The sequence below is a fragment of the Schistocerca nitens genome, chromosome 2, assembly GCF_023898315.1.
Source record: "Schistocerca nitens isolate TAMUIC-IGC-003100 chromosome 2, iqSchNite1.1, whole genome shotgun sequence".
NCBI lineage: Eukaryota > Metazoa > Arthropoda > Insecta > Orthoptera > Acrididae > Schistocerca > Schistocerca nitens.
Window position 1 is genome coordinate 732,636,315 of NC_064615.1, and position 14,228 is coordinate 732,650,542.

The 14,228-nt window shown below is 44.8% G+C and overlaps 1 protein-coding gene across 1 annotated transcript in view; it reads left to right on the forward strand.

Moving 5' to 3' along the window:
• Positions 1-14,228, forward strand: part of LOC126235291 (outer dynein arm-docking complex subunit 4-like) — a 131,716-nt gene that overhangs the window by 96,827 nt on the left and 20,661 nt on the right. The window contains exon 5 of the mRNA XM_049944017.1: positions 9,459-9,749. Within this exon, the coding sequence (XP_049799974.1) occupies positions 9,459-9,749 (291 nt within the window). The remainder of the gene's footprint in view (positions 1-9,458; positions 9,750-14,228) is intronic.

Here is a 14,228-nt window from a genome sequence, read left to right on the forward strand (position 1 = left end):
GTATAAAATATCAATCTTTTCTTACTTTGATGTTCAATTTTAGGCATTCTAGGCATCACCTAGGCATTCTATAGAATGCCGGATTTCACACAATGCCGTTAACATAGGAAAGACCCTTGTTGTTGTTGTGGTCTTCAGTCCTGAGACTGGTTTGATGCAGCTCTCCATGCTACTCTATCCTGTGCAAGCTTCTTCATCTCCCAGTACCTACTGCAACCTACATCCTTCTGAATCTGCTTAGTGTATGCATCTCTTGGTCTCCCCCTACGATTTTTACCCTCCACGCTGCCCTCCAATACTAAATTGGTGATCCCTTGATGCCTCAGAACATGTCCTACCAACCGATCCCTTCTTCTGGTCAAGTTGTGCCACAAACTCCTCTTCTCCCCAATCCGATTCAGTACCTCCTCATTAGTTATGTGATCTACCCATCTAATCTTCAGCATTCTTCTGTAGCACCACATTTCGAAAGCTTCTATTCTCTTCTTGTCCAAACTATTTATCGTCCATGTTTCACTTCCATACATGGCTACACTCCATACAAATACTTTCAGAAAAGACTTCCTGACACTTAAATCTATACTCGATGTTAACAAATTTCTCTTCTTCAGAAACGCTTTCCTTGCCATTGCCAGTCTACATTTTATATCCTCTCTACTTCGACCATCATCGGTTATTTTGCTCCCCAAATAGCAAAACTCCTTTACTACTTTAAGTGTCTCATTTCCTAATCTAATACCCTCAACATCACCCGACTTACTTCGACTACATTCCATTATCCTCGTTTTGCTTTTGTTGATGTTCATCTTATATCCTCCCTTCAAGACACCATCCATTCCGTTCAACTGCTCTTCCAAGTCCTTTGCTGTCTCTGACAGAATTACAATGTCATCGGCGAACCTCAAAGTTTTTATTTCTTCTCCATGGATTTTAATACCTACTCCGAATTTTTCTTTTGTTTCCTTCACTGCTTGCTCAATATACAGATTGAATAACATCGGGGAGAGGCTACAACCCTGTCTTACTCCCTTCCCAACTGCTGCTTCCCTTTCGTGTCCCTCGACTCTTATAACTGCCATCTGGTTTCTGTACAAATTGTAAATAGCCTTTCGCTCCCTGTATTTTACCCCTGCCACCTTTAGAATTTGAAAGAGAGTATTCCAGTCAACATTGTCAAAAGCTTTCTCTAAGTCTACAAATGCTAGAAACGTAGGCTTGCCTTTCCTTAATCTTTCTTCTAAGATAAGTCGTAAGGTCAGTATTGCCTCACGTGTTCCAGTATTTCTACGGAATCCAAACTGATCTTCCCCGAGGTCGGCTTCTACCAGTTTTTCCATTCGTCTGTAAAGAATTCGTGTTAGTATTTTGCAGCTGTGGCTTATTAAACTGATTGTTCGGTAATTCTCACATCTGTCAACACCTGCTTTCTTTGGGATTGGAATTATTATATTCTTCTTGAAGTCTGAGGGTATTTCGCCTGTTTCATACATCTTGCTCACCAGATGGTAGAGTTTTGTCAGGACTGGCTCTCCCAAGGCCGTCAGTAGTTCCAATGGAATGTTGTCTACTCCGGGGGCCTTGTTTCGACTCAGGTCTTTCAGTGCTCTGTCAAACTCTTCACGCAGTATAGTATCTCCCATTTGATCTTCATCTACATCCTCTTCCATTTCCATAATATTGTCCTCAAGTACATCGCCCTTGTATAGACCCTCTATATACTCCTTCCACCTTTCTGCTTTCCCTTCTTTGCTTAGAACTGGGTTCCCATCTGAGCTCTTGATGTTCATAGAAGTGGTTCTCTTATCTCCAAAGGTCTCTTTAATTTTCCTGTAGGCAGTATCTATCTTACCCCTAGTGAGATAAGCCTCTACATCCTTACATTTGTCCTCTAGCCATCCCTGCTTAGCCATTTTGCACTTCCTGTCAATCTCATTTTTGAGACGTTTGTATTCCTTTTTGCCTGCTTCATTTACTGCATTTTTATATTTTCTCCTTTCATCAATTAAACTCAATATTTCTTCTGTTACCCAAGGATTTCTACTAGCCCTCGTCTTTTTACCTACTTTATCCTCTGCTGCCTTCACTACTTCATCCCTCAAAGCTACCCATTCTTCTTCTACTGTATTTCTTTCCCCCATTCCTATCAATTGTTCCCTTATGCTCTCCCTGAAACTCTGTACAACCTCTGGTTCTTTCAGTTTACCCAGGTCCCATCTCCTTAAATTCCCACCTTTTTGCAGTTTCTTCAGTTTTAATCTACAGGTCATAACCAATAGATTGTGGTCAGAGTCCACATCTGCCCCTGGAAATGTCTTACAATTTAAAACCTGGTTCCTAAATCTCTGTCTTACCATTATATAATCTATCTGATACCTTTTAGTATCTCCAGGGTTCTTCCATGTATACAACCTTCTATCATGATTCTTAAACCAAGTGTTAGCTATGATTAAGTTGTGCTCTGTGCAAAATTCTACCAGGCGGCTTCCTCTTTCATTTCTTAGCCCCAATCCATATTCACCTACTACGTTTCCTTCTCTCCCTTTTCCTACACTCGAATTCCAGTCACCCATGACTATTAAATTTTCGTCTCCCTTCACTATCTGAATAATTTCTTTTATTTCATCATACATTTCTTCAATTTCTTCGTCATCTGCAGAGCTAGTTGGCATATAAACTTGTACTACTGTAGTAGGTGTGGGCTTCGTATCTATCTTGGCCACAATAATGCGTTCACTAAGCTGTTTGTAGTAGCTTACCCGCGTTGCTATTTTCCTATTCATTATTAAACCTACTCCTGCATTACCCATATTTGACTTTGTGTTTATAACCTTGTAGTCGCCTGACCAGAAGTCTTGTTCCTCCCGCCACCGAACTTCACTAATTCCCACTATATCTAACTTTAACCTATCCATTTCCCTTTTCAAATTTTCTAACCTACCTGCCCGATTAAGGGACCTGACATTCCACGCTCCGATCCGTAGAACGCCAGTTTTCTTTCTCCTGATAACGACATCCTCTTGAGTAGTACCCGCCCGGAGATCCGAATGGGGGACTATTTTACCTCCGGAATATTTTACCCAAGAGGACGCCATCATCATTTAATCATACAGTAAAGCTGCATGCCCTCGGGAAAAATTACGGCCGTAGTTTCCCCTTGCTTTCAGCCGTTCGCAGTACCAGCACAGCAAGGCCGTTTTGGTTATTGTTACAAGGCCAGATCAGTCAATCATCCAGACTGTTGCCCTTGCAACTACTGAAAAGGCTGCTGACCCTCTTCAGGAACCACACGTTTGTCTGGCCTCTCAACAGATACCCCTCCGTTGTGGTTGTACCTACGGTACGGCTATCTGTATCGCTGAGGCACGCAAGCCTCCCCACCAACGGCAAGGTCCATGGTTCATGGGGGGGGAGGGAAAGACCCTTAAGCGGATGATAAACCAACGCGTCGGTGGATTGTCGAAACCGAGGTACCAGTCAGCCGGCCGGCTGGAGTAGCTGAGCGGTTCTAGGCGCTACATCTAGTACCGCGCGACCGCTACAGTCGCAGGTTCAAATCCTGCCTCGGACATGGATGTGTGTGATGTCCTTAGGTTAGTTAGGTTTAAGTAGTTCTAAGTTCTAGAGGACTGATGACCTCAGAAGTTGAGTCCCATAGCTCTCAGAGCCATTTGAAACAGTCAGCCATTTTCAATCTAGTTTTCGGAAATACCGGTCAGACCTATTTCCGCAACAGTATGGTAATACTCAGGGTACATCCTGAGCGTCATCATTTCTACTAATGCTGTCAATAGTATCTCTTGCACACGAAAGAGCCCAGTAAAATGTTTCTTATTTCTGGATGCCTTTGCGGTATTCTGCTCGTTTTCCACTCTCACAGGTTGGTGCTGCTACAATTGATGGTTCAAAGCAAGGGGAGAAAGTCGAGTGTTCTGTTATTTACAAAGATTTTATCATTAAAATCTACCAATCAAGTCACTTCACGGTGCACTATGTAGAGCTGAGGGCAGTCAAGAAGGCACTGGATTGGATGAGACATCTGGGTGGAGAGAAGTTTCTTGTCTGCACGGACTCTCAAAGTACCTTACATGCTACTCAACAAATGTTCACGGCAGATACGACACTTTAGATGGTCCATGACACTACCCACCTCCTACACAGAGAGAAGAAAGAAGAATCGATCCTCGGACAAATGGGAATCGAGGATAACGAGGAAGCTGACAGAGCAGTGAAAGCAGCCTGCCAGTAAAATACCACAGTTCAACTTAACGTTCCCCCAAAGCCTGTCATGCCACGGGTAACAAAGAGGGTGGTTGCTAGGTGGAAGATACAGTGGCTGGAAGTGGCTAACAATAACCTATGGCCAGTCTAACCAACTATTCGATCATAGCACACTTTCGATCTCCGAGAAGGGACGAAGTAGTCCACACTCAATGCGTAGCAGACACTTCCCAGTGGTTCATGTTTATCTCTTGTGGCTTGAAGGTCCACCGGAATCCGGTGTTTGCTGCGTCCTATTCATGGTGGATCATGTTTTATTGTTGTGTGTTTTGTATGCTGATAAGACGGAGCCTTTGCTCTACCGGACTTAGCCTCAGTTTCAGGCGATGACGTAGCACTAGCGAATAAATATGTGACTGCAGGCTTTCTCAGCGTATCCCAATGATAAAACCCTTTCAGATGATCAACCGAGTGGTAGTGTCGTCCTGTCGCAATGTTTCAATGAGTTTCGGACCCATGATCTTCAGGCAAAGATGGATTCGTCTGCGTATGATGGGTACGAAACTCATTGAAACATTGCGTTAAGACGATGTTAGCACTTAGTTGATGACCCAAGAGGATTTTATCAATAGCAACTAACTATTGACATTTTATGTGGCCTCAGAACTCCTACCCAATGTAATTGGACGAAGATTTTGTTTTTTGGGGTCACTGGCTCTTCTTATTCATTTTGTGATCAACTAGCCATCTGAGTGCCCTTCACTATTAAATATGAGAAAAGTACGAATAGATATACAGAAGATCGTATGTGAAATGTTTTTTCACTGTGGATGTAGCTACATGGCCTTTGCTTTTCGTTTTTACAATCATAACTACACATACACAAGTGCTACGATCTTGAGGAAGGGCGGTAAACACCACGCTTTTAGCGCCCAACAATTATGAATTCAACCACCCATATGTAAAGCAATAGAGATATTTTACATCTCTAGTTGGTCTTACACATCCACATCTTTTTTGCAGAACAATTTCCCTGTTTCTCATCGAGAGTAATGTTCTCCCTTGCAATGTGAGTTCTACCACCGCCACTAGCCCTGTCTCGTCACCACAGATTCTCGCAGTTGTCTGAACTCTGTCAATACTTACACCTTGTATGAAACACTCTCTATCTAGGGAGTAAACAAGCTCTATTACTTGCTTTAAGCTTTACTTGCTAGACACACTACCAAAAGATTCCCTGAAGTCTTTTGGCATTTCATTTGTCATGTTTGTTCATGTCTGAATCAGTTTCCATTGCCTTTGCGTCTTTTGGAGAATTTTACTTGCATAATAGTCCATAGTTCACTTGATAGAATAATTGTCTTTGTGGAGCCATTCATTTTCATCCCAAGTACCTGAGCTTTCCTACACTTGGAATCTTGACTTCACGTTCCTTGTAATACTTGTTTTTACGAATTTAAACAAAATTTTCTGTTCCTATGGCTTCACTAGGTCGAGTTCAGAATCATCACTGATAATACAAGGCCTGAGGTCACTACTGTTACCATCAAAAGATTGTCCTAATATACACAAAGCGTCAATAGAACTTATTTTCCAACTTTCTGAAGAGCTTACTTCACTAGTAGAAGCCATTTCGACCAGATGAATCTCGTCAAACTATTGCAACAATTATTGTACACTATATTTATATCACTGCTGTGTAAGACTGGGATGAGTTGTGGTGAGCTGTGTAGCTGTTCAGTGTGATGCATCTGCTGCTGTACCTGTTGGACTTGTGAAACATCAGCTGCTGCAGCTCTTGGACTGCAGCTCTTGGACTGTACCGAACATATTGCTTGGTGCCCCAGGCCTCAAACTCTAGGACAACCTGCTGCCTCTGAGGATGCCCCCTACCTGCTTCTCTGTCTGCTGTCAGCTCGCGGCTGTTCTCAGCCAAGAGACATCTCTACTGCCTGCGTGGAATGGTTCCTACCTACACTGATGTCTGCTGCAATTACTAACTTCTGCTGTCCTGTCCTCTATCAACTCAGAATGTTGAAGTCACCACAACTTCCTACAGGTATTATAGTCAGGGTAACAAAACCAGTCGCCACAACTTCCTGCAGGTGTTATAGTCACGGTAAGAAAACCTATCAGTTCTTAATCATGTGGCCTTATGGTCTACATGATACCAACACCATGATTGGCACCAGTGTCATCTCTCATTATTTTGTAATTTTCAACTTGACACCGATGTTCACTTATGTTCTGGTGAGTATTTTTATTGTCTCACTATAGGTGCTAGTAGTGCTCCGTAAGTTCTTCGTAATGTTATGCAAATCAATGTCCTAACTGCATGAAAATGCAGTCTTTCACGACGGCGCTGTTGTACAAAACAGTTTGAAACTGTTGGCAGAATATTTTCCTCCTGAAACACTTCAGTTGTTCCGACACTTTATGACGACCATTGTTCCTGTATGGCTGTAAATTGTATGAAATAATGGACAAAGTGGTTATGGGTTCTCTGCTGGCCCTAGCAATGGCCAATTTTTTTATGAACCATTCTGAGGAACGCCGGCCGGTGTGGCCGAGCGGTTCTAGGTGCTACAGTCTGGAACGGTCGCAGGTTCGAATCTTGTCTTGAGCATGGATGTGAGTGGTGTCCTTAGGTTAGTTAGGTTTAAGTAGTTCTAAGTTCTAGGGGACTGATGACCTCAGCAGTTAAGTTCCATAGTGCTCAGAGCCATTTCAACCATTTGAGGAACATGCATTAAATTTGGCTGCCCTTCATCCATCTTCATTTTATCGTTTTGATGACACGTTTATGAGCGGCCACGTGGCGTAGAAGCTCTTCATCACTTCCATGAACATACGACGAGCGTGTGCCCAGACAGGCAGTTCACTGTTGAGACAGAGAAAAAAGAGGGAAGGCTGCTATTTTTAGATGTTTTAGTACAACGGAAGTTGGATGGACGTCTCGCCATTCAGTGTAGCGCAAACTGATGAACACCGATTGATATCTTAGCTCCCAGCGCTTTCACCAACCACTCCGGAAGACAGCAGTTTTAAATACTCTGGTACACAGTGTAAAAACTGTTTGTGACGACTACTACTTGGATTCTGAAATTAAACATCTGAAGTATGTGTTCCAAAGGAATGGCTATGTGTCACATGGTATGAAGTCAGCGCGCTCCAAACAAAGGAAATGTGAAAATTCTGAACATTCACGTGATGACTGCTGACTGATCCTGACTGCATTCCTTCCCTTCTGTGGCGCTGTATCCAGCAAAATAGGTAGAGTCCTTTGAGGACGAGTTACCAGATCTATTTTCCGACCTCCGAAGAAGATAAAGTAGATTCTACGCACTGTTAAGGACAGTCCTGGTCTCAGGTTCCCTTGGATTTATAACATCCGTTGTAAATGAGGAAGCAATTACATCGGTCAGTCGGTTCACACCATTTCTGATCACTGTGCAGATATTTCTTTTTTTCCTTTATTGAGTTTCGATTCCCCCCCCCCTCCCCCCCAAGGGGGCGGGCTGGTAGCAGCTTAGTATGCTGCTCTTCAGGCTACAAAATTTGTTTTAAAAAATGAAAATAATAAATAATAAAAGCAGGCGATAAAATCGGTGAAGTAAATGGTAAAATGGCGGAAAATTGTGGAACATAAAACATAAAACAAAAGGTTGGTGATGCTAATAAAATACACAGAAGCTGACAGGTAAAATAATAGACAGACCATTAAAAAACACGGCGACAGTCTGGTTTCTGTTCGCAAGAGATATAAAAATCACATACAGCGACAGCATGATTTCTGTTCCCAACACTTTGGAAAGACACACAACAATGAACACTCACTTGAACAGTGCACTAAACAGTTGGCACAAATATGACACACCACAGCTGAGGGCAGATGGGGGGGACCTGGACGGATGATGGTAAAGAAAAGGGGGGAAGGGGAGGAAAAACGAAGTGGTGGGGGAGAGGGGGAAGGAACCGACGGAGGACGAGGACTCATAAGAGAGGACGGGGGGGGGGGGGGGCTGGGCAGATGCGAGAGGCAGTGGGGAAAGGCAGAGGAGGGGAATGCAAGAGGACTCGGGGGCGGGGGAGGAGAAGGGAGGCAGAGAGAGTGTAGGTGGGGAAAAAACAGGATGGGAGGGGGGGGGGAGAGGGAGCCTGGGGAAGGACAGAGAAAACGAGGGGGAGATGAGGATCATAGTTGATAGGAGGGATAAATGGAGGGAGAGAGAACATCATCTTGGAGGGGGAACTGTGCAGACCATCAACGGCACATTAAAAAGCAAGAATGGGAGAAATATGCTGTTGAGCACAGCCTGCCAAACATAAAATACTGTCTGATGGAAAAAAGGTTTGTCCCAAGATGCTACAGTCTGGGATTCTATAATTAAAGAGGCTGTAGAAATAAGAAAGTGCGAAAAATCTTGAAAAGTGACAGGAGATATAGTCTTAGCGGTGCATGAAGCGAGCACTCCATGCCGAGAAGAGCCAGTGATATTCACTGCAATGTTTATACTATGGTGGGAGCTGTGGCGTCACTAGTGCAGACGTTGACACGATCTGCGACAGCCTTACGTAATTACCGGCCAATTAGAAACCATCTATGGGCTATACAAGGCCACCACAGCAGCAGTTTTGACATCAGTTGATCCTGAAGAAGAATGCGGAGGTAATCGCCGAAAGCTCGAGGTTTTATTCTGAAGTGAAGCGGCATGGAGTCCGAGAGTGTTTTATACAACTACCTGCATGCGTTTCCATGCTACACCGAAAATGGTTCAAATGGCTCTGAGCACTATGGGACTTATCATATGAGGTCATCAGTCCCCTAGAACTCAGAACTACTTAAACCTAACTAACCTAAGGACATCACACACATCCGTCCCCAAGGCAGGATTCGAACCTGCGACCGTAGCAGTCTCGCGGTTCCGGACTGAAGCGCCTAGAACCGCTTGGCCGCCGCAACCGGCCATGCTACACCAATTTATAATTTTACAGAAAATTAATTCATAACAATTACCTGAACACAGCCACAGAGGGCAAACAAATACTGCGCGACAAAAACGTACAGACATGTTCTAGCTACTGTGTGGCCAGCTGTTGATCCCATAGTTATTACAGATTTAAGTCTGACGGTATTTTGTCTCACGAGAGAGTTTGACCGACGGATGAATAGGCGTTCTTACGTGAAAAACCGCAGTTGTAAACATTGTCTGACGTGTTTGTACCGTTTATGCTGGCAGGGAAGACGCTGCTGCTGACGCCGGAACCGCCCGAGCCGCCTCCGGCACTGGCTCAGACTCCGCCAGACGACAGCAAGCAGGAGACGGCGGCCACGTCGGTGCCCAGCTCGGGGTCGGCGGCGGGGCGTCGCAGCGCGAGCGCCAGTGCCAGCGCCGCGGCGCACCACGGCCACGCCCCCAGCAGTCGGCCGGCGTCGGGCAGCGCGTGCACGGGGGACCCCACGGCGCGCCGCCTGCTGGGCGCGCTCTGCGTCGACAAGCAGTACCTCGAGCAGCTGCTCCAAAATCCCGGTCAGTCTCAACCCTCTCACCGCTCCTTCCCCCACCCAAGTCGTACACCTTGTGTGTGAGTGGCAAACAGTGGCAAAGCAACATATTAATATTCTACCTGGCCCATTCGGAGAACGAGTGTGGGGTAAATATTGCTTGTATGACCCTCAACGAGTGCTTGCGAGTCTTAGTTTATGTTCGCATTTCTCATGGAAGAGGCGAACTGCTGGGATGAGAATATTCGCAGAAAATTACACTACTGGCCATTAAAATTGCTACACCACGAAGATGACCTGCCTACAGACGCGAAATTTAACCGACAGGAAGAAGATGCTGTGATATGCAAATGATTAGCTTTTCAGAACATTCACACAAGGTTGGCGCCGGTGGCGACACCTACAACGTGCTGACATGAGGAAAGTTTCCAACCGATTTCTCATACACAAACAGCAGTTGACCGGCGTTGCCTGGTGAAACGTTGTTGTTATTCCTCTTGTAAGGAGGAGACATGCGTACCATCACGTTTCCGACTTTGATAAAGGTCGGATTGTAGCCTATCGCGATTGCGGTTTATCGTATCGCGACATTGCTGCTCGCGTTGGTCGAGATCCAATGACTGTCAGCAGAATATGGAATTGGTGCGTTCAGGAGGGTAATACGGAACGCCGTGCTGGATTCCAATGGCCTCGTATCACTAGCAGTCGAGATGACAGGAATCTTATCCGCATGGCTGTAACGGATCGTGCAGCCACGTCTCGATCCCTGAGTCAACAGATGGGGACGTTAGCAAGACAACAACCATCTGCACGAACAGTTCGACGACGTTTGCAGCACCATGGACTACCAGCTCGGACACCATGGCTGCGTTTACCCTTGACGCTGCATCACAGACAGGAGCTCCTGCGATGGTGTACTCAACGACGAACCTGGGTGCACGAATGGCATAACGTCATTTTTTCGGATGAATCCAGGTTCTGTTTACAGCATCATGATGGTCGCATCCGTGTTTGGTGACATCGCTGTGAACGCACGTTGCAAGCTTGTATTCGTCATCTCCATACTGGTGTATCACCCGGCGTGATGGTATGGGGTGCCATTGGTTACACGTCTCGGTCACCTCTTGTTCGCATTGACGGCACTTTGAACATTGGACATTGGACATTGGACGTTACATTTCAGATGTGTTACTACCATTGGCTCCATCCTTCATTCGATCCCTTAGAACCCCTGCATTTCAGCAGGATAATGTACGACCGCATGTTGCAGGTCCTGTACGGGCGTTTCTGGATACAGAAAATGTTCGACTGCTGCCCTGGGCAGCAAATTCCCCAGATCTCTCACCAATTGAGAACATCTGGTCAATGGTGGCCGAGCAACTGGCCCGTGACAATACACCAGTCACTACTCTTGATGAACTGTGGTATCGTGTTGAAGCTGCATGGGCATTGAAGCTGCATGGGCAGCTGTACCTGTACACGCCATCCAAGCTCTGTTTGACTCAATGCCCTGGCGTATCAAGGCCGTTATTGCGCCCAGAGGTCGTTGTTCTGGGTACTGATTTCTCAGGATCTATGCACCCAAATTGCGTGAAAATGTAATCACACTCAGTTCTAGTATAATATATTTGTGTAATGAATACCCGTTTATCATCTGCATTTCTTCTTGGTGTAGCAATTTTAATGGCCATTGGTGTAGTTCTAAAATATTCTGTTAGGTCTGTGTGAAATAAATTTGTCTAGAATTACTTTACAGTAGGATTGACATCAGAGGGCTGCAGAGCAGGGGGATGATAAACAAAGCGTTGAAGAGGAGCAATACGTGCCGGAGGATGGAAAGGGATTCACCATCTTGGAAGCAGAAGCAGAGAAGGCGCTGAAGGAGATCAAGAATAGGAAGGGATGTGGATTTGATGATTTGGCAGCAGAGCTGTTGAAAAGTCTAGGAAACAAGGCAAGAAAAGGAATAGATATATGTCAAAGAGGAATGGACTGAGGAATTCCTTCCAACAATTATGGTACCAATAGAGAAAAAGAGAAACAATAAAAAATATGAAGAGCACAGAACCATCAGTCTAATTTCTCATGCAGGTAACGTGTTGCTGAGAGTGTTGAATAGAAGGCTATATGGCGAGCTGGATAGAGGGATTGCAGAGGAGCAGTTCGGATTTAGAAGGCGAAAAGGAACAAGAGATGCTATTGGCCTGTTAAGAAGTATACGGAAAAGATATATGGAGAAAGGTAGAGAAATCTTTCCTGTTTTTATAGATTTGGAAAAGGCTTTTCACAGAGTTCAGTGGAACAAGCTGATGGATATTTCGAAGAGGAAAGGAGTAGATTGGAAAGAGAGACGACTGATACAGAACCAATATTTGCACCAGAAAGTAACGATAAGGATTGGAAATGAAATGTCAGAAGGAAGACGAAGTGTTAGGCAAGGTTGTTGCCTTTCCCCACTGTTGTTTAACGCATACCTTGAAGAGATTATTGTGAAAGGCTTAGATGGGAAAAGAGGAATATGTATTGATGGAAAGAGAACAGAATTTATAAGATTTGCTGATGATATGGTATTAGTGGGAGAAAGTGAGCAGACAGTGAATAACATGCTGAAAGATCTGAATGAAGCTTGGGTGGAATACGGGATGCAAATAAACACAGCAAAAACAAGGAATATTGTCATTAGTACAAGACGCAGACTGTCAAATATTAAAATAGGAAAAGGTACCATTATCCAATTAAGTGCATTTAAATATCGGGGAAGCACAATAACTGAAGACTTGAGACGTCACCAGGAGGTGAAAACTCGAATTGCAATAGCGAAGGAGACATTCAACAGAAATAGGAGACTGTTATGTGGCAAATTAGATAAAGGTCTAAGAAAAGGCTTGGTAAATGTTTTGTCTGGAGTGTGGCACTACATGGGGCAGAAACATGGACGCTGAGACGAGAGGATGAAGAAAGGTTAGGAGCATTTGATATGTGGATGTGGAGGAGAATGGGGAGGATAAGTTGGACGGAAAGAGTGAGTAATGAAAGAGTACTGGAAATTTGTGGAGATAAGATGTCTGCTGAAGATTATAAGAGAAAGGAAAAAGAACTGGTTGGGGCATTCATTGAGAAGGGAGTGCTGGCTAGCAGATGCTTTGGAAGGACTGGTTTGTGGGAGAAAACTGAGAGGAAGAAGGAGATACAAGATGATAGACGACATTAAGCGAAGAGGAAATTATACGGACCTGAAGAGGATGGCAGAAGACAGGACACCCTGGAAAACTATCATGTGAAAACCTGCCTTTTAGCGGGACACTAATGATGATAATGATGAGAACTGTCCCTGGTCCCCAAGGTAATACCTCGGCTGTGTAGTGTGTGTGTGTGTGTGTGTGTGTGTGTGTGTGTGTGTGTGTGAGTGAGTGTGTCAGACAGAGAAGAGAGAGAGAGAGAGAGAGGGAGAGAGAGAGAGAGAGAGAGAGAGAGAGAGAGAGAGAGATGTTCAGATATGTATGAATTCCAAACAGACCAAACTGCTGAGATCATCGGTCCCTAGAGAGAGAGAGAGAGAGAGAGAGAGAGAGAGAGAGAGTAATTATTGTGTAACTTCGTTGAAGTGCATGCATGCATTTCTGAAAGAGCACTGCGTCGTTCATCGTAACAACACAGCTACTGGAATATCGCATTTATCCACTGATACTAGTCAGCGACTCCCAATTAAAATGTCCTCTCCTATACTGGAATTACAATAATGTGTGTGCGAATATAGGCTGTGATACAGAAGAATGACATATGGAAGTCTGCGACTGGCTATGAGGCCTGTATGGGTAGGAAAAGTGGTTAAGTCGACTGCTCGCATAAAACTGGAAATCCTACTGCTAACCCCATTCCGGCACCAATTTTCAGTGGCGTCATTCCCTTATGCAGCTGATGGTTTCTCATATTCGCCACTGCAAATACATTTCATGTACCCTGAGTAGCTACACATCAGCGTGCTCTGCATGCATGGTCATGTTGCGCTAGGCTTTGCAGAAGTTACATGGAAATTGAAGGGGATCACTGCTGTCAGCTGTAGTTGTACATGTCTGAAAGAACAGAAACCACGCATTCATATAACTGATACGCCTAGTTGGGCAATGGATCACCTTCAGTGCGGATGCACTAATACGAAGATCTCCTGAGGGAATCTTAGAGTAGCGAGGAGGAATCAATGGACAGGGACTGCAGACAGATAGCGCTCGGTGGGAATGTGGATCGGCTGTGAAGCGTGCCGAAATAGTCCATGCAGTCGCTATGACACTGTGCTCCAGATAGCGCAAGGGTTAACGCACCTGCCTAGGAAGCAGGAGATCCCATGTTCGAATCCCAATCCGGTACTCACTTTTACTCATTGCCGCTGATTCCGCTTAATGTCCCCCTACAGGTGACAGCAGTGGTCCCCTTCAGTTTACATGTAATGTTCCACACCTGCGGATTCTACGTGGTGTCCATTCTTTCAAACAAGTCCGAAAGTACA